This window comes from Canis lupus, chromosome 9 (assembly GCF_011100685.1).
Source record: "Canis lupus familiaris isolate Mischka breed German Shepherd chromosome 9, alternate assembly UU_Cfam_GSD_1.0, whole genome shotgun sequence".
Taxonomy (NCBI): Eukaryota; Metazoa; Chordata; class Mammalia; order Carnivora; family Canidae; genus Canis; species Canis lupus.
The window spans coordinates 2,204,320-2,226,786 of record NC_049230.1 but is presented as its reverse complement, the minus strand read 5'-3'; the positions used below and the strand labels follow the sequence as shown (position 1 = coordinate 2,226,786).

The window sequence follows — 22,467 nt, the reverse complement described above, 5'->3', positions numbered from 1 at the left end:
GCTGCAGGTGCCAGCGGGAGCCCGGGACGAACGGCGGTCCCGGCGGCCCCGTGGACGCCCCCGCACTGCCCCCAGCGCGGGGCCCAGGACCCGGGGTGCGCGGCCGCCCGGGGGTTCGAGGCGCAGCCCGCTCCGTGGAGACCTGGGTCAGAAACCGCGCCCCCCGCGCCCCCCGCGCCCCGCCGCCCGCGTTCCTTGAGCGCCTCATCCCTGAACCTCCCCGGAGCCCGCGCGTCCTTCGGCCTCCGCTTCCCGGCGCCAGAGGGACCCCGCGGGCCGCAGCGGCGTCGTGGGCTCCGAGCCCCGCCGCGCCCCCCCCGCGCCCCCGCTGGCCTGCACCCCGATCTCCCCAGGCTAGAGGCCACTCGGAGGCGAGGGGTCCCCGGGGCGAGGGGGTCCAGGGCGCAGAGGGCGCGTGGGCGCAGGAGAAGAGACCCGCGGGGCCCGGGCCGGCTGCGCGGAAGGAGCGGGAACCCCGGCCCGGCCTTGCGTCCTGAGCCGGGGGCGGGCGGGGCTCACCTGCCACCTGCGCCCACGACGGCCGACGGCTGGGCTTTCACCTCCGGGAGAGGAGACCCGGCACCTGGCACTGAGGGGCGCCCGCCCCGCCGCTCCGCAGGGGATGGAGTGACGGCCCGCAGAGGGTAGGTGGGCCTGGGACGGTGCGGGGCACAGGGGCGGGGGGAGGGGTGCGGTGTGGAGATCCGAGGGGAGGACACGGTGGCCAGGGACGGACCCCTCCACCCCCAGCCCCCTGGAGCGCTGCAACCCCCCCAGAAGGGCTATGGGGGGGCCCTGCAGGGACCGTGGGTGCTGGGCCAAGCTGCCGGTCCCTCTACCTTATTTCAATCCTGGGCAGGGAAGGATCCAGACCTAATGGTTTCTGGGGCTTCCTCTCCGTCCCCTGGGCCCGGAGATACCAGAGAGCCCCGGGGCTGGGGAAACAAACCCCATGGAAAAGGAACCCTCAGCTGCCCAGCTAGCTGGTGGGAAGGTCCAGTGCAGGGGCACCTTCCTCTGTGGACCCGCGGTTCTCCCCTCCTGTGTCACCCCAGGGGCACAGAGGCAGGGAGGAAGTGCTGTAAGCCTGGATGCTGAGCCCAGAAGACAGTCCTCGGGGCTTTCCCACCATAAGTATGCAAGAGGTGTAAGTAACTTCACAGGCACAGATAATAGTAAAATGTAATAAAAATAATTAGAAGTGGATGAGTTCTGAGTATTACCTTTATTCTTAATATAATTTATTTAATTATAAGTTTGTGTAATTTAGATTTTAACGATGGCTACGTTTAGCAATCCCACTTGCAAATTCCTGAGAACATAGCAATGAGCCGGTGCCAGTCCGCTCTGCACACCCCTGGTGGAAGTGGATGGAGAGGCCTTCAGAAGGCAGGCAGGGCACAGAGGGCTGGGGGCAAGTGTGGCTGTGTCCCAGCCTGATGCTGTGCCCAGGACCTGTGATGTCTCCGGGTCTGTCCTCTCCCTGGACCAAAGCCATGAACCCATCTAGAACCTTCACCTGAGCACAGAAGACTCCCCTAGGGGTGGGCAAGAGTGGGCCACTGGGTGGATGCTGAGGGGATGGGTGCAGAGAGGGTCCCGGGAAGATGCTGGGAAGACCTAGGACAACACCGGACAGGAAGACATGGCCCACCCAGCCCTTGACTCTGAGCCTGTCCATCATTGAGGCCCACCCTGCCTTTTTAAATAGCTACCCCTGAAGTGGGCAGGCCGGGGAGCAGAGGGTGGGGTGGGGCGAGCCGTGGGCTCCTGTCTGGGAAGAGAAGAAGGCAGGAGTCCTCCCGGAGCCAGCTCTGGAGCACAGGCGGCTCCATCAGGTCCACGTCGCTCCGGAGGAGGTGCCGTGGGCCGCTGCTGGGTGGGCTGGCGTCTCAGCTGGGATGGGAGGACCCTTTGCAGGCGTGCAGGGGCTAGCATTTTAGACACGTGGGGGACACTTCCTGCAGCACGCCCAGGTGGTGTTTTGGTTTTGTTTCTGTGCCCCCCACAGCCCCTACGCTGCCGGCCGTGTTCTGTGTCTCTGGGTTCTGTGTCCCTTCCTGGCGGTGCTTACTTTGCGATGTGATCGGTGCACTTTTCTCTTTGTGGTTAGACACCTCACGCGAGGTGTAGCGATGTGTGGCACCCAAGGGTTGTCCCTGGAGCAGGGGAGACGGGCTTCTGGCTGACACCAGGTGACAATCAACGGGGCAGCTGGACCCTCAGAGTGGGGCAGGCCGTGTGACTCCCTCCTGGCCCCATGAGATGATGCTCGAGGGGTGGGCACGGGGCAGTTCTGACAGCAAGCCCCAGCCCCCGTGGAGCGGTTTTGCTGACAGACCCTGCCCACCCACTCTGGTGTGACGGGGACAGGGCCCTGCCGGGCGTGGCCTCCCCGCACCCCCCACCCCACCCCGCAGTCCCTCCAGCCCTCTTGTTGGGCGCCTGTGCAATAATAACCCTATCTTGCAAACAAGAAGCTGTCCCTTTGCAAAGCCGTCTGTCCACATTCATTCATGCTCGTAAGGCCCCCGTGGGCTACTGTCCTCACTTGACAGATGGGGACACCGAGAGAGGCCTGAGAAGCCCCAGACCACACGCGTCCAGTGGAAGCAAAACTGGGGGGCAGGCCGTGGCCCTGCCCCCCCCCGCCGTCGCCCCACTCAGCCCGGGAGCCCCGGCCGGCCAAGGCAAGAGCTCCCTCATGTATGGGACTGGGGGAAAGCAGCATGAGGAGGGGTTAGGCCCGTCAGGCCAGGTCCACAGAGCCCAGTCCAAGGAGCTGCCCGGCCGCCAGCCTTGGAGGAGACGCCGCCCTGCTTCTCCGTGGGCCTTACACATTCACATCCGCCTGCAGAAACCACCAAAGCCGCGGCGGCTGCCGGGCCACAGGCGGCGTGGTGACGCTGGCCCAGCCCTGGGGGGCTCCTCCCCTGAGCCCCACACGGGGGCGGGGGGCCAACTGGGGCCGACCCCCATACATGGGAGCTTTGTAAGCTCGAGCACGAGCCCTTCCCGGGAAGTCTCGTCGCACTTTCCCCGGAATAGGCGTTTGAGGTGCCAGGCAGAGCCGTGGGCATGTAGTACAGTGTAAATATTCATCAGGTTTGCTCGCAGTTCAGCAAATATTTCCCGAGCATCGACTGAGGGACAGGCCGGGTGCCGGGGCTACAGAGGAATCAGTCTTCTCTGTCTCAGAGGGCATGGCGGCTCCCGGGCTACCCAGGTGTAAGTGCCCCTTCCGCGGGGCAGGTGCATGCCACGGGGACCGGAGACACCGCAAGCCCTGGCGGACGGGTGGCCCGGGGTTCAGCAGTCAGGACGGTGTCCTGAGGTGGTGACCCCAGGGAGGCATCTTGAAGAGTGAGGAGGAAGCAGGCTAGCGTGGCCAGTGGCGGGGGAGGTGGGGACATGCCATGCACGGAGGGGACGCCTTTCATCTTTGAAGAATAAAGTGCAAAGCAGAGGGTGGGAGCTGTGCATGCCGGCTGGGGGCCGCGGGGCCTCCCGTGGGCCAGGAGGCACAGACATCCCACCTGGGAACACTTCCCTGGGGGGCACCCCCTGGGGGAGCCCACGCTGCAGAGGGGCCTGGCTCCAGGCGCTGCTGGAAGGGACGTCGGAGGGAGGTTATGCTGTCAGGGCTTGGCGGTGACTTGGGGTGAGGAGCTAACAGAGGGAGGGAGCTGGCTCTGCCCTCGGGGTTGGGCCAGTGGGTGGCGGGCGGGGGGCCTGCATCGGTGCGCATCTCCGCTAGCCAGGGGCAGATCGAGGCCACCAAGGCCACCCCGTCCGGGCGCTTGTCCCGGCAGCCAGCTCTCAGTGGGCCCCTCGGGGGTGTCAGCGTCCGCCTCCAGGTGAACTCAGGCCATCAGCTCAGGACAGTGGGGGATCGGTCACCCAGGGAGAGGGTGGGACATAGGAGAGGATGCGGATGGACCCTTCTGGTACAATAGCTGAATTCCGTGTTCAAGGACTTGGGGGAGGCTGGGCCCTGGTGCTCTTAGCCATTTAGGTGGCACCTGTGGCATCAGAGTGCTTCCCGCGCCGCCTTCTCTGCCCTCTGAGACCTAGTAAATGCGGCAGCCGGTTCTGGGGTGGCCCCGGGGCTCCCGCGCCCTGCCAACACCAGTGAGCGTCGGTTTGGTCCACTCCTCCCAGCTGGCAGCACCTGGCTGGTGCGGTGGGTGCCGGCCGCCAGCCGGATGTGTCCTTGCACGTCACGTCCGCCATCTGCTGACCGTCAGGAGAGGGCATAGGAAACAGAATGAGGGGAGGCCTCAAGGTGTTCCGGGGTGTGCTGGCCGGGGTTACAGGCCTCAGGCCTGGGCTGGGAGTTCTCAGGCAGGGGAAGAGCGGGAGCCTCGTGGCACGAGCTCGGGGCTGGGGGGCTGCAGGCTGGCAGGTGCCTGGGGCTCAGGCCGGGGGGAGGGGGGGGCCGATGCAGGGGGCGGAGAGGACACTTGTCGAGTCGCCCTCACAAGCCTTCCTCCACTTGGTCGCCGAAGCCCACCCCCCATGCCCGGAGTCTTGGTTTTATGTCACCTGCCTTAGTGCCTTGGCCCGAGCAGCACCACGAATTCCAGTAACGCACGACCTGCCTTCGGGGTTTCCGTTCCCTCGCTCATTCGCTGGGTCAGCGGGCTTTCTTCCAGAACCTACTGTGTGTCACAGGGATGGCTCCCAGAAAGCAGAGACCCAAGAGCCTTCCAGCTCTGGCGGTTAGAGTTTTCTTGGTCTTAAGTTTCAATTTCATGCACTTTTCCTGAAACATTGGCATCTACTAACCGGGAGCTATATTAGGATCCCTCTGAGACCGTGTCTGGCTGGGCCCGCAGCATGGACGTTAAACGACCTGCGGTTTAGGGGGGCAGGATTTCAGCTTTCTGGGCCAATCCCCCACCTTGATCCGCAATGTCTGTAAGATGTGCGGGGGGCGGGGGGCTCTGGTGCAGGGAGGGAGGGAGCCAACCAGGAGGGCAGGTGGCTCAGCATGCAAGCGGTCCCCCCACCCCTGCACAGGCCCACCATTTACCAGCTGCAGGACCCCCAGGGAGACGTACAGATGTCATCAGATGGCACGGGGCGGGAGGACGCCGTGGAGGCCTGGCACACAGCCGGCAGGATCAATGGTGTTGGATGTTGTTGGACTGAAGCTCTGCAGAGAGGGTCTCGGAGCCGGAGGGGAGCCCAGGTGACATGCAGGAGGCAGGGAGCTGGCTCTGGGTTGGGGATGCACATCCCACCTCTTTCTTGTGCGATGCTGAGTCAGTGTCTGAAGCCGTCAGATCCTGTGGGGTGTGTGGTCCCTCCTACCCTTCTGGGGATGTCATGGGGACGCAGGGGGACTCCTGGGAGAGGAGCCTTCCTCCAGCACCCTCTGTGCGTGTGCGTGTGTGTGTGTGCATGCGCGTGCAATGGGGGAAACCTTAAACTGTTCGGGTGACTGGGAAGAAAACAGAGGACAAAAAGGTCGTGGGGTCAAAACGCCCTCCTTCTGGGAAGATCTTCATCTTCTGTTCCATTTCCTGCTCAGCACAGGGTCGGCGGGGCGCAGAGCGTTGGGAAGGCAGGAAAACAGGAACTGGTCAGAGCCCGTCCTCCGCTCAGGACCAGCCCGATCAGCTGACCGTCACTGGGCCGGGGTCCCCAAGGGGTCACTGGGCCAAGGCTGAGCCCCGAGGAGCCCAAGCAGGAACTGGTCCCCCGGTGGGCCTCTCAGGAAGGGCCCTGGGGCCGTGGGAGGCGTGCCTGCCCCCCGCGTCCCCTCCTGGCCGCCCCGCACTCTGTCTCCAGTGGCGAGAGACGTAGGCCTCTGCCTATATATCCCCCCCGCCCCCCCTCCGCCACCCGCCTCAGCCATTTGTTCTGCGCCGCCCACGGGCCAGGGTGGTGCTGGGCACAGGGGACATCACTGAGGACAAGCCGCCCCCTCCACGCCGCGGGATCCACAGAAGAGATCCTCACAGTTTCAGAAGCTGGATCGAGTCCCACGTGGGGCCCCCTGCTTCTCTCTCTCCCTCTGCTGCTCCCGCTGCATGTGTGGTCGCTTGCTCTCTCTCTCGCTCTCCCTAAGGAATGAATAAAATCTTTAAAAAACCCCACAAAGACTCGATGGACCAGAGCCCTTCTGTACCCCCAGGTGGGTGGCCCTGGCGTGGTTTGTAAGCCTCCTCCGCAGGCCCCACGGGGCCGAGCACCCGCTGCCCGCAGACATGGGCGGCTCCATCCCTCAGCCCTGCACTCCCTTTCCCTCCTGGACCACTTCACAGATAAACTACCTACCAGCCTCAAGCTCCACTTTTGGGGGGAACCCAGCTAGCTCAGGGACGTCTGGGGAGCACACAGCAGGACCCTGACCCAGGCTGTGGGGGTCACGGAGGACCTTTTCAAGCAGTGACGTTTCAGTGGAGCTCTGCAGCAGGAGCCGGAATTGTCTGGCACAGAGGTATCCTAAGTGAGGAAAAGCAGCAAGTGCAAAGGCCCTGAGGCAGCAAGGTGTTTGGGACTAGCTATAGCAGAGAGTGGGGTGAGCAGGGGGCAGATGTGGGTCACGCTAAAGGTTTAGACTACACTGGGGTCTTGGGGATCCACCCAGGGGTTTGGAGCAGGGGACGATTTTGGAAAGATTCTGCTGGCCACTCAGGGAGAATGGATCCAGCTCTGGCACCAGTGGAGGGAGATCAGTTAGGCTACTGTTCCGGCTGGAAGGATGGCTTGGAAGAAGAGTGGAGGTGGGGAGAACACCCCCAAAATATTGTCACGTGTAGAATCAGTGTCTGTTCGGTGTGACGGACGATCATGTTGAGCTTGTGGCCTCCGCGGCGGCTCTGGGTGACCTCCCACAAACCCAGCAGCCCCGAATCCCGTCCACAGGCCTCTGACACTGCCCCGCTGGCCCCTTTCCTGCCGTCTCCCGATTCCCTAGGTCGGTCTGGGGACACCCCCAGTGCTCATGTTGCGTGGCGGTCGTCCAGCCCAGCCGCAGCCAGCTGTCTCGTAACCGCCTCCCACTGAGCAGAGCAGAGCGGAGCGGGAGGGCAGGGCTGCCGTGCACCGTGGGAAGCAGCCTGGCTGTCGTGGGGCGTGGGGCGTGCACCTTGGTGGCCAGCCAGGGGGGCTGCACCCTCTCTCATCCGACAACCTCTGACACTCACTCAACCGCAGGAGTCTCTTTCTTCGTCTACGAAAGAGGGATTTGCCTGCCTCCCAAGGAAGCGTGTCAGGAGGTGAAGCCTGGAGCAGTGGTGGGCGCGGAGGTGGCACCGGCACGGAGCAGGTGGGCACACGGCCCTGCGGTTCGGCTCCTGTCCAGGGTGCGGGCCATTCCCCACCCAGCCTCCTGCCCCAGGCCAGTTTGCTCCAACCCGGGGTGACCACTCACCCAGGGATGGCTTCCAGGGAGCCTCGTGCAGGCCCAGCCCCACGGCTTTGAGGGGCTGGGCTCCCTTTCCGGCGACATGCCCTCCAGGTGCAGGGCAGGCTGTGGGGTGACCTGCAGGAGAGCACCCACATCTGAGCCAGAGCCAGGAGCGGCTGGGAGGGTAACTCAGCAGGATAGAGACCTGGCCACCAGGAAGCTCACCTTGTGATGGCCAGACTCAGGCCGCCTCACACCCTGACCCGGGGGGACAGGCCCTCCTCGCGGGCAGCGCCATCCCCAGCTGGGGGGCATCATCTCCGACCTGCAGCTGCGGGTGCCCAGCTCTGCTTGCTGCCCCTTTAAGTGAGGGGATGCCTCGGAGAGGTAGGGGAGCTCCCAGCCAGTTTCCAAGACATTTGCTGCATTTTGCTGCAGTATCTGGCTGGTAGGTCCCCTCCATCCTCTCCCTGCCTCCCTCCCTCCCTCTCCCTCCTCCCCCCTCTCACACACACATTCCCTCCCCCTACTCCACGTTGTCCTCGTCCTCGTTGTGTGATCTCCGCTCACACTCTAGTATTGGGTCTGTGAAGTCACCGCTTGCTTCCCGTGACTGCCATTTATAGCTGACAATAATGAAAAGCACCCGCTTTACACTCACTGGGCCCCAGCAGCACGACAGAGACACGGATCCCTTTGTTGCAAATAATTAATTTGGTTCCATATTGCATAACATCCTAAAAAGCTTTCCTGGGCGAACTCCTGCCGGCCGGACACTGTGATCTCATCAATACTGCAGTGCATCAGGCCCTCGTGTTATGCGGTTTCATTAAAAATTTAATTTGTGGTTTAAATCTGCAGTGTTCCCTTTAAAAGGATGGCAGGGGCCGGCGACAGGTGGGGGGCAGAGGGACAGGTGGGGGGCAGAGGAGGTCTCGGGGAGGGGGAACCCCAGCCTGAAGGGAGGGGGGGGCCTTCCCGGGGCGGGAACAGCAGGTCCGTCTCCTATTGGCTGCCCGCCGCCTGCTGGGGCCTCCACTCCTGAGGCTGGAGGAGGGAACCGGACCATTCATAGAAAATGTTTCCCAAGAGCTTGCACCACGATTCCCTTTCCCTGGCCACGGGGAGGGGGCGGGGGGGGGGGGAGAGCTCCTGGGAGCCCAGGCCCCGGAGCAGGGCCAGGTGGGGGGAGGCTTGTCACTGGACCATCCCTGAAGCCCTCCCAGCCTGCAGGTCAGAGCTGCACTCTGTGTGGCCTCCCGCAGGTGAATGGCCCTTTCTGAGCTCAGGTTGTCCCCTCACCCCGAGGAGGCGCAGCCCGTGCCCCCATGACCCCCACCTGGCCGTGGGGCAGGCAGCCTGGGTCCAGGAGACCCCTGCCGGGAATCGCAGGTGCTGAAAGCCTGCCCGTCCGTCTCATTTCTCCACCTGGGCTCCCTCCATCCCCGAGGTCTACGTACCCCTCCCGGAGATTTCTTTCCGGTTGGCGCTGCGGGAGGGGGCCGCTCCCCTGTGGCTCTGGTGGGGGCGGAGGGGCCTCCTGGGTGACTTCCTGCCGCTGGCCTGGGCCCAGTGGCCGGGTGGCCCGGATATTGGAGGGCGGGGGTTTGTGCATCCGGGCCATCTTCTGACTGTGTTCCAGAGGGATTCGGTTAAGCCTCCCGGGGCCAGCTGCAGAGAGAGGACGTGCTGCTTGCAAAATTGATTTGCTGCCTTGGCATTTACATCAGGGAAGGGGGGTGTCAGGTGCGTTTCCCTCTGTGTTGCCGCCCTCCCACCCCACCCCCAGAGTAGGGACTCCCTCCCATGAGCACACGGGTCACAGGCCGCATGTCCTGGACAGAGCGTGGGCAGCACTCACATCAGTGCACGGGTCCTGGTCTGCTGGTGGTGGACACACAGCAAGCCCTTGGGTCCCAGGCAGGACCAGGACAGAGGGCCACACCCCCCCCCCCCCCCCGCACAGAGACTGGCCCCAAACACCCCTGCAGGGGCCCGTCTCCCCAGGCGGGCTGCGGGCACCACAGGGGTGAGAGCTGGGGGTACAGGTGTGAGGTTCACAGGCTCTCCAGGAAGGGGGGCACAGCCAGCCAGGACCAGGGTCTCCTGACCCCGGGGGTGCTTTGGGGGGCCTTGTGTGCCACCTGAGGCACCTTCCTCCATTCCTGGGGAAGCAGGCCGAGGTGAATATTCCTGTGATGGGCGGGGGGGTTTTCAGAGCATCGTTGCTCCGGGGCGGGAAGACGGTGCCCACGGGCTCACTCAGCTGGGCGGCCACAGCCGTTCAGGGCAGGGGGCGCCGGGGGCACCGGGTCCTTCTGCGTGGGAGGGGGTGGCTGCGCAGCACCACCTGGGAGACAGAAAGGACGGGCAGCTCTGTCCAGCAGTCCAGAGAGGCATTTCGGAGATCCTGGGCTGCTCGTGGAGACAGCCTGGCCTGGCAGCGCCCCAGGAGCCGGGCGGACGCAGGCTGGAGAAGCGCCGCTTCCTCACCCCCTCCCGGGAGCTTTGGGAGCCCAGAGCACCTGCGAGAGCATCTGCGGGAGGACCTGCTAGAGCACCTGCCGGACGCTCCTGGGCAGTTCACAGATGGAGGGGCCTGGCCGTGAGAGGGTGGCCTCAGCAGCCTCGGACTGCGTGACCTCGGACAGGTGACCTCACCTCTCTGGGCTCTGTCCAGGGCTAAATCAGGTAAGTCCCGTAAAGCTCTTGGCGGGGTGCCGGCTGGGGAAGCTCTGGGTACCTGCCGATCAGGATCATGTGGCCGTTTCCCTCCTCAGGGTGTGCAGGCGCTGGTCAGTGCCAGGGAGGAAGGGGTGGGCCTCTGAGTGACGCCATGGGCTGGACCTTTGCTCAACACCACCCCGTCTTTAATCTGAATTTAATTAATTTTTAAAATGTGTAGTACATCACACCTAAAATCTAACTGAACCGTTGAAGGATACAGTGGGGCGGCGGCGAGCACAGTGCCGGGGCCCCCAGGCCTCCTCATCTTCTCAAATTGAACTTCGGTGCCTTAAGCCCACCCCCCTTCCCTCCCCCAGGGCCCGCTCTCCCGTCCCTCCTCCCCAGCCCTCCTCCCCAGCCCTCCTCCTCTCGGCACCTCCTATGAATGGGTAACCCATGTTTGTGTCTGGTTTACCTCGGGAGCGCCAGGCCTCCAGGTCCGCCCACCCCGTCGCAGGTGTCAGGACGCGGTCCTCTTCAACACTGAGGACTAACCCGTTTGGTGTTTCCACTGGTGGGCGACGGACTCCTGCCTGGGCTGCTCCCGGCGTTTGGCCGTTGTGAGTAACGCTGCTGCGCACACCGGCGAGCTCATGTCTCTTTGGGATCCCGCTTTCACTCCTGGGGAGGTATACGCCGGGGAGTGGGATCTCTGGGTGGCCTGACCCCGTCTGGATTTCTTAGTTGACAACTGCAGAACGTGGAGTCTGCCCCAGGGCCCCAGCCTCCCCCGTCCCGTCCCTCTGCCCCTGCGCCCCGGCCCCTGGAGGGCCCTCTGGGAGAGGTGGACTCTGATGGGCACACCGAGCGAGCATCGTTGCTCACATCCTGGGAAGGGGGCGCTCTGGGCCAAAATGGCAGTGGCCAGTCATGAATGGAATGAAGAGTGTCGCTTCAGGCCAGAGCCCTGCAGGCCTTCTGGGTCATTCTCTCTTTCTCTTCCCCGGTGCAGCAACGGGGTCCCTGAGCCACCAGGGCAGACAGGGGGCCTCCTGCTGACCCGTGGCACCACGGCTCCAGAGGGCACAGGGAGGGAAAGCCCTGGTGTGTCCGACTGTGCGTTACGGCGCCTCTGCCGGCAGGGCCCAGCCCGGCTGCCCGGTCCTGCCCACGCCCGGCTCGCTGGCTTCTGTTCCTTGGTGGCAGTAACCAACCCCCTTCCAATGACTTCCTCGATGCTCGCCTTGGCCCCAAGAGCTTTCCCTCTGCACGGGGCAGCCTGGTCTGGCGGAGGAAGCTGCTTGAGCTGTTGCCAGTGGACACTTCCTTCCTGGGGTGGGGACCAGGCGTCCGGGGCGGTGGGGACCGGGTTGCAGAAGCCAACAAAGGCCATCAGAGTAGGAGGTGATGTGCGGTGTGGCTGGGGGGGGATGGTGAGCAGCGCGTGTGTGTGTGTGGGGGGGGTGGGGTGTTGGGACAGCAGGAAAGGGACGCCCCCACCTCCTGAGGCCATAAACCTGCGAGCCTGGGTTTGAATACCGGCTGCACCCCCTTCCAGCTGTGCGTCCTCAATCTGTGTGAAAGCCAGTGAGCACGTCTGGACCTTGGAGGGGACGGCGCCCACAGGGCAGGTTGCAGGAGAGGAGGTGTGCAAAGCAGCTGGCGCGGTACCTGGGCGTCATACTGTGTGTGGAGCCAACCTCGCTGTCCGCTTGGCCCCCGACCCCACCCCTGGCCTCCGGGGGTACCCCGGCCCCTGCGCCCACCCGGGTCCCGAGCAGAGGGCCAGCCACGGGCTCTCTCGGCGCCTGTGGCTCCCGGGATTCCTGTGGTTAGGATCCCGACTCCTCTTTATTGTTTTTAAAGTGTTTTACTGTTGGGAAGCCTCAAGCGTCTCCACGGAGGACGTAAATAAAGGTAATAACTTGGCCATCAGGAAGTTTCTCCTGGCGGGTCCGCCTGGAGCGCCCCGCCCGCTGCAAGCAAGCCCCGCCCGGCAGCCAGCGCAGCGGGAGGGGGGCAGCCTGTCTCCCGCCCTTTCTGGGTCAGCTCCCTCTTATTCTCTGAGCTGCCAGCACAGCGCGGGGTAGGCGTGGGCTCCGGCCCCCGGGAGGGGCGTGGGGCAGCCTGTCAAGTGGACTCGTGACAAGTCCGCCGCCCTCCCACCTCCCCCCGCCGGATGTGCAGAGGGCACACGGGGACACAGAGATTAGGGCCCGGAGCTGGGGGTGGGGGAGGCAGTGAACTTGGCGACGGTGGGCATGGGCTTTGGGACCAGGCCCTGGTGCCCGGGGCTCAATGTCTGGGCCGGTCCCATCGGCCCCCCAAGCCTCCGCTCTTTGGGTGTAGAATCCAGACGGTGGGCGATGGTCTGCGCTCCCTGGGGCTGGGCCCGGAGGGTCCTGCTGGCAGCCCTGGGCTGAGGCCTGCCCCGCACTGTCCCATGCAGGCCGCCTGCAGGGGGCCGTGGGGCTTCCCCGTCTCCCACCCGACGCAGAGGAGGCACCAGGCTCACCCAAGCAGCCGTGCAGGGGTGGGGACTGAGCACTGGCTGGTGGCAAAGCTCCCCTGGAGGAGCCCTGCTGTTCCCTGGTGGCAGGGTGGGGGTGCTGGCCTCATTTGAGAGGTGGTTTGCTCGGGGGCCTGGAATCAAGCCGGATTAATTAGACCCGGCAGGCCTGAGCCTGAGAAGGCCCAGAGGGTCCCCAGGCTGCTCACTTCCCAATTTTCATCTCTGACAGCTGAGGGCTTCTATCAGCCACCAACCCTGGGCCTCTGTCTCCTTTCCTTTAAAATTTGTGACAGCACTTTTTTTTTTTTTACTTTTATACTTAGTAACACTTAAAAAAAAAAAAACCCAAATATACATGCCCTATAAGAAACCATTCAGAATGTACAGATATTTACCAAATGTGACCGTTTGGCCCAAGGCCAGAGTGGTGGCCCTTGGGTGTTTAGGGGACCTTCTGGGCTGGTGGGTGGGCGGTGTGGCTGGACGCCGGCCACGGGGAAGATGCAGGACCAGGATGCAGTGGCTGTCGGGGAGCTGGGGGCCATGGGCTCCAGAGGGTGCGCAGAAGAGGCAGGGGGAGAGGGCGGAGGGGGGCAGCAAGTGTCTCCGCCCCCCAACCCCTGCAGGGAAGCAGCCCCGCCCCCGCCCTGCTCCCCACAGAGGAACGGCCCCACAGCAGCGGCTCCGGGCCTGTGCCGAGTGGGGTGTGGGGCGGGCGAGCCAGGCCCGGCCGCAGCCTCTCGGGCCCGGCGACCTTCCTCGAGGCCCAGGCCTCCCTTGCCAGCCTGCGCTGTAATCGGGTTTTCCTCGGGGCCTCTGGCACTGACCTCGTTGTCCCGCCTCCGCCTCTCTCTGCCCTGAGCGTCCACCCCTCACGTTCTTCGGACCCAGGCATTGAGCCTTCCCGCCCCCACTGTCCTCCTCCACCCTGATTCCACCCGACAAGGTCAGGCTGGCACCGGAGCCCGGGCGGGGACTTGGGGTGCCCGGCACGGCGCACTTCTCTGCGGTGTGTGCGACGAGGAACAGAAGGGTTTCCGGGGACGGACTCTTGGTCTGCAAATGGCAGCAGCAGCGCACAGGTTGGAAGAAATAACGTGCGTCTAGCACAGGGCCTGGCACATCCCTCGTTGCTTCCTATCTGCCGATTGGCAGGACTGGACGTGCCCATGAGAACCGCCTGCCCCCAGGTCCCACGGGCTACTCTTGATTACAGTCGGCGGGACTGTGGGGCCAGCACCCGGCAGGAGCATCTGCCAAGAATAGCACGTCCCCTGGAGGGACATGTCACTGTGGTCCTCACAGATGTGAACACTGAGGTCAAGAACGGTTGAGGGACTGGGCTCAGGTCCCAGAGCTGGTCCCGGTGGACGTGGGACTGAAGCTTGGTGCACTGGCCCCCATACTCCTGGGTGTCCCCCCTGCTCAGCGTGTGTGGGTGGCCTCCTTCCAACCCCGAGTGACCAGATGCTCAGCAGCTTTGCATACCCAGGGCCCCGGGGAAGCAGAGGCCCTGAGAACATGGTCCCTCGGAGGGTCACTGCCCCGGTGCCTTCGCCAGCCCCTGGGAGGCCGAGTGTGTTCCTGTTGGCTTCTGACAGGTTGAAGCTTGTTTGTCAAGACCTTGTCAGCATGGGGCTGCCAGGAGGAGGCCTCCTGTCTCTGACGGGGATGTCACTCTGGGCTCTCAAGCCGAGAGGGGCCGTGTTCACTGATTCCTACACGGCTCAGCCTCGGCTCCCTGTAAGAGGGAGCCTCCAAAGGATTGGCCGGGGGCACAGGCATCTTTGTGTTTAAAATGAGGGCAAAGCTGTCACCGGCTCACGCAGTTACCTGAACGTGGAGGTTTGGCGGAAATCAGGCAGGCAGCATCAGCTGCGGCTCTCCCCACCCACCCCTGCCCCTGCCCGAAACCCCGCTGCCTCCCCCGGCCTCCGCTTCTGATTTCAGGTTCGCCTCTGCTCTGTCTCACAGCTCCTGCAAACCGAGAAGCATGAAGCCTGCCCTCCGAGGCTGCATGAATAATAGAACTGAAATCATCCCTGGTTAAAAATAGATATTCTTCTTAATAAATATTTTACATACTGTCTTTAGGATATACAGATCCCCTGACTGAAGAGTTAAAACAATCCCTGTTGTTGAACCCAAAGAATATAGGAAAGGCTCAGCCCTGGCTCTGCCCATATGTTCCTGCGGCCACAGCTCCCGCCTTGGATCTCACTCGGTGACGTCCGATGAAAACAACCCACGCATGGGTGACACAGAGCTGTAGCCAGGAGCTGCCTGGGAATTCTTGGGCATGTTAGTCACCTGCAAATTTTATGGAGGCAAATCAGTTATCACACGTCCCTTGGTCAGTGAGGCTCAGAGTTCAGAAAAGCCGAAAGTAGGATCTTGTGTTCCCGCTGTGCAGGACTTCCACCGGGAGTGGAAGCTGGGGTGTCTGGGGGGCGGCCATGGGGAGGGAGGGAAACTTCTGGGTGGGGAGGCAGGAGTAGTTGGCGTTTAAAGCACTGGCCCATTTCAGAAAACTTTGCAAATAGTACAACCTTGAAGGTCTGCATTAATTAGGACACGGTGTGAACTAGATACAGCAAATGGATCTGAATAATCTACAGAAGTGACCCCAACCTTGACCACCTCCCCCCTCATATGAGCTTCCTCTGGAAGACAGAGGCAGGCAGGAAATGCTGGGGTCTGCCCAGCATGTGGATCATTTCAGAGTGACCCACATGCTGAAGGCCCCAAGAGAATGGCTGGAGTGTCCTTATTTGACAGGGCAGGAGACTGGGTTTGGGAAGGCGGAGAGTGCTGAGACCAGGACAGATGAGCCAAATGGGACTCAGGGGCCCACATCCCTGCCTAGAATAACTCCACCTGCTAGTTAATTTGTCTGGATAGAGCACAGAGCCCCTTCCTGTGAAGTCCACTTATCCCGAGGAGGGACCCTGCTCTCCCTTGTGTCCTCCGTGTCTTGAGGATATTTTGGTCTAGCACCCAGAACCCTGCGTGGCATGTACGGTTTCAGGTCTGTCTCCCTTCAGAGAGTGAGCTCCTTGAGCACCTGACACGTTGTTACACCAATGGATGGATGATGGATGGATGGATGAAAGGGGTGATGGATGCATGGATGGATAGGTGGATGGATGGATAGATGAATGGATGGGTGGATGGATGGATGGATTGATGGATGGATGCATGGATGGATGGATGATGGATGGATATGTGAGTGGATGGATGGATGATGGATGGATGGTGGATGGATGGATGGATGAATGGGTGGGTGGCTGGATGGATGGTTAGATGGATGAGGATGGGTGGGTGAATGGATGGATGGATGATGGATGGATGGATGGATGATGGATGGATGGATGATGGTTAGATGGATGAGTGGGTGGGTAGGTGATGGATGGATGGATGGATGATGGTTAGATGGGTGGCTGGCTGGTTGGCTGGCAGGGTGGGTGGATGGATGGATGGATGGATGGATGAGTGGATGGATGGATGGGTGGCTGGCTGGATGAGTGGGTGAAAATGGCACATTATATCAAGCTTCCAAAGGGGAACTGATCACAGAATAAAAATGGGAGACCTCTCACCTGTATTTTTCCAAGTTCTGTCATAGAGGGAGTAATGTGCTTTCATCCTTCTCTTCTCCTGCTGCCCTCTACCTGTTGCTTTGCAGTTCCTGGCTGGAAAGGGAGGGCTTGGGGAGCAGGGAGGAGAGTGGAATGGGCCCAGACCTTGAGAGGTTGGAAGGTGAAAGTTCAAGAACCAGATGCTGGGAGTCTCCCATGTGGCCACCCTGGAGAGCCTGGGCCCCAGGGCTGCCTGCCACTGTCAGCACGTCAGGGGCACTTTAGGACGCTTTGATGTTTCCTGGCGTTCCTTGAGCAGAGCTGGTGCTTGAACGTCAGGCAGGCGATCACAACTGGCACCCAGTCAGGCTCACAAAAGGCTAAGCATTGAGGGGAACAAAAGGAAGTTAAACAATTGAAATAAAGACATCCTAGTATTTCAATAGAAAGGAAATTTAAGACAAATTTATGCCACTAGTCACTTGTTTTACCTTTTTTTTTTTATTTTGGAAGATAGAAGGGAAGAAAATCACAAAATGTTTTCGTTTCTCTGTGATCGCATAAACTCTTAAAATATTAAACTATTGCTTAATAATTGATTAAAACTAATCTCAGTGGGAGCCAATCACCCATTTGGCAGGATTTCTTTAAACTTTTAGGGGCTTTTAGCTCCCTCTGGCCGCCTAACCTTTTTCTCGTCTGATTGACTCAGGGCCCAGCAGACGTGGTGCCTCTTGCACGTCATGACGCCTCTGTTGGGCCGGAATGGGCGGCAGTCTGGGTTCGGGAACAGAAGTCCTGGGATTCCGGGTCTGAAGAGGTAGCGAGCAGAGGGGGGAAGGAAAGTGGAAGGTCTGCCAACAACCGTACCTGGGTTTCTAAGTCACAGAATGAGAATCAAGACAAGAGCTGTGCGGCCTTCAGAGCCACGTAATTTGTCTGAGACTTCAGTTTCTCCTCCCAATGACAATGATGTCCCCCTTCCGTTTCTCACGGGGATGCTGAAACCATCGAGTCAAGTGGTTTAGCACGTGGGCTCCGGAGCCAGGCTGCCCGGCTTCCACCTGCGTCAGTAGGCTAGTTCATGCGTGACCTTGGGCAAGTTTATTATCCCCTCTATGCCTCAGTTTTCCCACCTATAAAATAGGGACAGTCGTCGAAATGCCAGGCTGAGCACATTAGGTAACAGAGTCCCAGCGTTCGCCCGGTGGGGGGGAGGGGGGCGCCGCCACGGCCACCCTGCTCGGTAAGAACTCAAGGAGAGTCGATTTGAAAACAACTGCTTGGAATTCTGTGGGAGGAAGGGTGGTTCTGTGAGCCACAAAGTCCCCAATCCTAAGCACAGTCGTCAAGAGCTATGTGCACGCCCATGTTTGCAGCGGCGCTACCCAGGGTCACCAAAAGGTGGGAGCCACCAAGTGTCCGTTGGTGGAATGGATGGACTAAAGGTGGCCCTTCCACACCACGGAATATTGTTCACCCTTAAAAAAGGAAGGAAACCAGGGTACCTGGGGGACTTGGAGGTTGAGCATCTGCCTTCGGCTCAGGTCGTGATCCCTGGGTCCTGGGATCGAGTCCCACATCGGGCTCCCTGCAGGGAGCCTGCCTCTTCCCCTGCCTGTGTCTCTCAGGAATAAATAAATAAAATATTTTTTTTTAAAAAGGAAACAAATTCTGACACCTGCCACAAAATAGATAAACCTTGAAGATGTGATGCTAAGTGAAATAAGCCAATCACGGGATCCCTGGGTGGTGCAGCGGTTTGGCGCCTGCCTTTGGCCCAGGGCGTGATCCTGGAGACCCGGGATTGAATCCCACATCAGGCTCCCGGTGCATGGAGCCTGCTTCTCCCTCTGCCTGTGTCTCTGCCTCTCTCTCTCTCTCTCTGTGACTATCATAAACAAATGAAAATTAAAAAAAAAAAAAGAAAGAAATAAGCCAATCACAAGCAGACAAATACTCTTATGATTCTGCTCCTGGGAGGTCCCTAGAGCACTCAAATTCTTCGGGATAGAAATATGGTGAGCACCAGGCATTGGGGAGAGGGTGGGGGCTAATGTTTCACGGGGACAGTTTCAGTTGGGGACAATGACACAGGTTAAGAGCTGGATGGTGGTGGTGGCCATACACAACGTGAATGCACTTAGGGACACTCAGCTTGCTCACATGGTCAAGATGATAAACTCTATGTTATGTGTAATTTACCGCAATCAACAATAATACTTGAAAACCAAGCTAGCTCATCTGCCTCTCGTATGAGGACGTCACCTTGGTTGGGACCAGACCTCGTTTGCTGTCTCCGGGTGGCACCCAGATGCCCTCCCTGGCTGTGCACTGAGGGGGCACGGCCCCTCAGGGGAATTCGTGGGGACTGCGGGGTGGGCTGAAGCGGGGTGGGGGCGTGGGGAGCCTGGCCCTGGGGGGTCCCATGAGAGGAGCCCCAAGGGCGAACAGCTGGAGAAGCCGAGGTCCCCTGGCTGTGCTGGTGCTGGGCGTGGAAATGAATCCCGCCTTTTCAGAGGAGGCTCCTTGGGAAGATGTACTGGGAACCTCAAAAATGTGCCAAGGCCCGAGCTGCAGGGGAGCAAGCTTGGGATCAGCGCCCCCCCCGCCCCCCCCGCCCCCCAGCCGTGGTCTTAGCTTAGCCTCCTTCCCCGGGCAGCCGGGCTCTCAGACAGCATCATCACTAGACGGGGAATAAAGAAAAGGAGGACAGAGCTGGGCCTGGATCCAACTCCCAAGAACAGAGACAAGGATGACAAGAGTGTTTTCCAAGACACGGTTGACGGGAATGCGAGCCTGGCACCGAGCTCACGGCGTGGAAAGTGCTTCTGCACGGTTCGTCCCCTGTACGTCCTACACCCGCCCTGCCCCATGTGGCTCTGTTCAGAGAGGGCAAGCCAGGCCTCCTTCTCAGGGGGCTGCAGGGCAGGCCTGGGTGGGGCCCAAGAGTGGGGAAGCGAGGGGGACGCTGTGCAGGGAGGGTCCCACACACTCAGCAGCAGTGAAGGGGCCTCCAGGCTAGAAACGTGGGTCAGGGCCCCCTTTCTCGATTACGGCTGTCACTTGCTTGAAGTCGGGGACTGTGTCACCCACGTGTCACCCTGCTGTCCCCAGCACCTAGCACAGTGCGGGACCTATTTCTGTCCCATCAATAAGTGAGTATTGCACTTACAGTGGAAAAGGACCCCAATAAACTTTATCGAATTAAGAACATTAACTTTCTCTGGCGTCAAGCCACCCAAGAAGAGCCCAGCTATCTAAACACTCAGGCTCTCCCAAGGGGACATGTGACGTAGGCCCGGCCTGGTCTGGAGGAAGTAGCATAGACACCTGCTCCTCGGTACCAGCCTTCCTGCCTGGGCTCTCCATGCTCTGTCTGCAACCACGCTCCTAAGCAGAGCGATGTCCCAAAGTTTGAGAACACACACCCTCCCTGCACGCCCCCAGGATGGTATGATTAGGAAACACAGGCCAGAAATCCACCATGGGACCGTCATACTGCACACATTTGCTTTCTTTGTTGCCTGGACCAATCCGGTCTCGACAACTAACCAGAGATCTGAGCCTCCACGGGCCTGGGGATAGGGCTGCAGCAATGTGCACAAGGGCTGCTGCGGTTGGGGGCAGGGGGACAGGCACACAGGCTGGCTTCGAGGGTCTCCTTCTATGACCTGGAACACCTGTGGCCTCTACACGGCAGGTGCTTTCCCACAGGTGCCTCTCGGGATTTACTCTTAATGTCGAGAATCACATTTAGTCCAACCCGACTCTTCATCTTAGAGGCAGGGAACAGGAGGGCTGTGTGGGGCTGACCCAGGTCATTGGTGGCTCTCTGGGGGTCCTTGGTGGCATTTGGGGCAGAATGGCTGTATCAATCATGGTTTTCCAGAGCGAGAGAGACCAAGAGGATATATATACACAGAGAGAGACAGAGACAGAAAGAGATTTTAAGGAGCTGGCTCACGAGACCACAGGACTGGCACACCTGAAACTTGTAGGACAGGCCACAGGCTGGAAACTCCAGGAGCAGCTGTTGACTCTCGAGCCCAGAGGCATCTGAGGCTGAATTCCTTTCTTCTCTGGGGAGCTCAGCTTTTCTCCTAAAACCTTCAGCTGCTTGGATGAGGCCCTCCCACGTTAGAGAGGGTTGCGCCTTTGCCTAAAACTCTACGGACTTTAATGTCACCCTGGTCGAACCACATACCTTCACGGCAGCACCTGGGCTGGCGCGGGCACCACGGCTCAGCCGCGTTGACACAGACCGCGAACCATCGCAGTGACACCTTGTGCACATCGAGGGACGTTTGGCAACCCTGGAGAGCCACAACGGTCCCCGAGATGTTGGCAACCAAGGACACATCCTCTCCCTGGGGAGGGGGGAGGTAAGCGGGAGGGAGGCTCCGGAGTGAAAACCTCTCAGGGAAGGTGGTCAGCGAGCCGGAGGCCACCTGGACCCTGTGACCCCTGTCCGGGTGCTGGCTGCAGGCCCCAGTCTGCCTTCTCTGTGCGACCAGGGAGGGGGCTGGACATCTTGCATCTCGGGATGCCTCCTCATCGCGTCCCCGGAGCGCGGGCAGGGTCCTGAACCCCCAGCGGGCCTCGCCTGGCTTCCAGGCCCTGCGTCTGACTTCTCGGACAGTCAGCCCAGGGCCCGGCTGCCGCTGCCGCTGATGAACAGCCGTAATAGCAGCCTTGGAAGCTGGCCCAGAAATCAGAGATTTCTGTAATAATTAGAGATCATTTGAGGTCCAGCTCTTGGGGAAGGTGCACGGTTAAAATAGAGCTGTTTCATTTTATCCCCAAGTGTGAATTGTGATATTAGAAATTCTAATGCGCGAGTCCATCCTGACCCCTAGCTCCTGTCCTTTAGAAAGCGTGGTGTCTGTAACTCGGCATCAGGGTTGATAATGGGGGCCTGTTGTTTAACCCTTGATATTTACCAACTTTGGTCAGTTCACCAATCCTCAGTCCCAAATTTGCTAAAGTAAATGCTATGCCCTTTTCACAGAGCTGTCATGCATTAAAAACTGCCACTGTGTTCCCTCGATCCTGTCCCCCAGTGAGCCCTGCAGCAGGCGGCCTGCCAGCACATTGGGGGTGTTCTGAGGACAAGCCTGTGCATGCTGATGACCGTGGCTCCCACTTCCTTTCCCAGCTGGGCCTGACAGCCTGGGTCTAGAGCCCCAAACCATGTCCAGGGACACCTCTGTGCCCTAGCACACACCCAGAAGAAGCAAACACTGGACCCTCCAGCACCAGCAGCTGGGGTCTGGCTGCGCAGGGTCCAAATTGAGGAAGAAGGGGGGACAGGGGTGTCAGTGCAGAGGTTTTAGCTCCTCCTGCTTGGCTGCCATGCTCCCATCGCGCTCTGATCTGGACCACCACCCTCACCACCTTCCATCCCATCCAAAGGACAGAGGAGGCCAATGAGACAGGGAAAGAGGACAGAGGATCTGGGATCACAGTGGCAGGCCTGAACCCCAAATCATCGTGACCATAATAAGCTGCTATGGATCAAGCATTTTTTCTGTTGAGTCCTGCCTCAGGCCCTTTGCACACATTGTCTCACAGACACCCCTCCCCGTCCCCGTCCCCGTTCCCCTCACACTCTCTTGTAAGCTCCGTGTCCATCTTGAAAATGGGGCTTATGTGGGGGAAAAAGCCCCATCAAATGTCAGTCTCTAAGTTGTATAAGGACACAATTTTTTAAAAGATTTTATTTATTTATTTGAGACAGAGAGAGAGAGAGAGAGGCAGAGACACAGGCAGAGGGAGAAGCAGGCTCCGTGCAGGGAGCCCGACACAAGACTCGATCCCGGGACTCCAGGATCATGCCCTGGGTTGAAGGCAGGTGCTAAACTGCTGAGCCACCCAGGCTGCCCAAGACACAATTATATAAGGACACAGTTCACACGTGGCACTTCACTCTAGCATGTCTACATTGCTGTCTTTTTGTAAAGCTATACCTTTTAAAAAAAAATACTATAGGTATTTTATTGAAATCACTGCAGTAGGTATCTGAGTGCCCATAGTTACTCATTTTTACCGACAAGGAGGATTATAGGTCTAAGACCCAGTGCCTGCCCTCTGTGAGCTCACAGTCTTGTAGGATGTACAGGTGGAGCCTGTCCGAGGTCAGACAACTTGTCAACCAAGTCGCCGTTGCTCTGAATTCCACCTCTAACGAACTCAGAAAGGGCTGTTTCCCCCAAGAGGATTTGTTAAGTCGTTGATTGAAGCAACTGATGTTCCTAGGAGTGGTTATTAGGCTGAAGAAAACATTTTCTTTGGGACAGCACTTTCTCTCATTGGTATAATTCTACAGAGGTGGCCAGAAAACCTTATTT

The 22,467-nt window shown here is 60.1% G+C and overlaps 1 protein-coding gene and 3 long non-coding RNA genes across 5 annotated transcripts; 2 read left to right on the top strand and 2 right to left on the bottom strand.

Moving 5' to 3' along the window:
• The first annotated feature begins 317 nt into the window (after positions 1-317).
• LOC119873210 lies at positions 318-5,827 on the top strand. The gene is made up of 3 exons (XR_005364129.1): positions 318-644; positions 5,023-5,194; positions 5,537-5,827. It is a non-coding gene; the product is annotated as an uncharacterized LOC119873210 (long non-coding RNA).
• LOC102152004 lies at positions 4,556-6,020 on the bottom strand. The gene is made up of 3 exons (XR_005364128.1): positions 5,968-6,020; positions 5,036-5,528; positions 4,556-4,855 (listed from the first exon to the last, which is right to left on the bottom strand). It is a non-coding gene; the product is annotated as an uncharacterized LOC102152004 (long non-coding RNA).
• On the bottom strand, positions 6,011-9,130 carry LOC119863936. Of its 2 annotated transcripts, none has more exons than XR_005364126.1 (4): positions 8,821-9,130; positions 7,385-7,495; positions 6,286-6,453; positions 6,011-6,071 (listed from the first exon to the last, which is right to left on the bottom strand). It is a non-coding gene; the product is annotated as an uncharacterized LOC119863936 (long non-coding RNA). The 2 variants fall into 2 exon arrangements; XR_005364127.1 differs by lacking the exon at positions 8,821-9,130 and adding an exon at positions 7,586-7,819.
• A 60-nt stretch (positions 9,131-9,190) lies between these two features.
• Positions 9,191-13,054, top strand: LOC119873391. The gene is made up of 4 exons (XM_038549482.1): positions 9,191-9,280; positions 10,012-10,051; positions 10,545-10,647; positions 11,586-13,054. The coding sequence occupies exons 1-4, from the start codon at positions 9,191-9,193 to the stop codon at positions 12,115-12,117; spliced, it is 765 nt and encodes a 254-aa protein (XP_038405410.1). The 3' UTR covers positions 12,118-13,054.
• Positions 13,055-22,467: the final 9,413 nt, after the last annotated feature.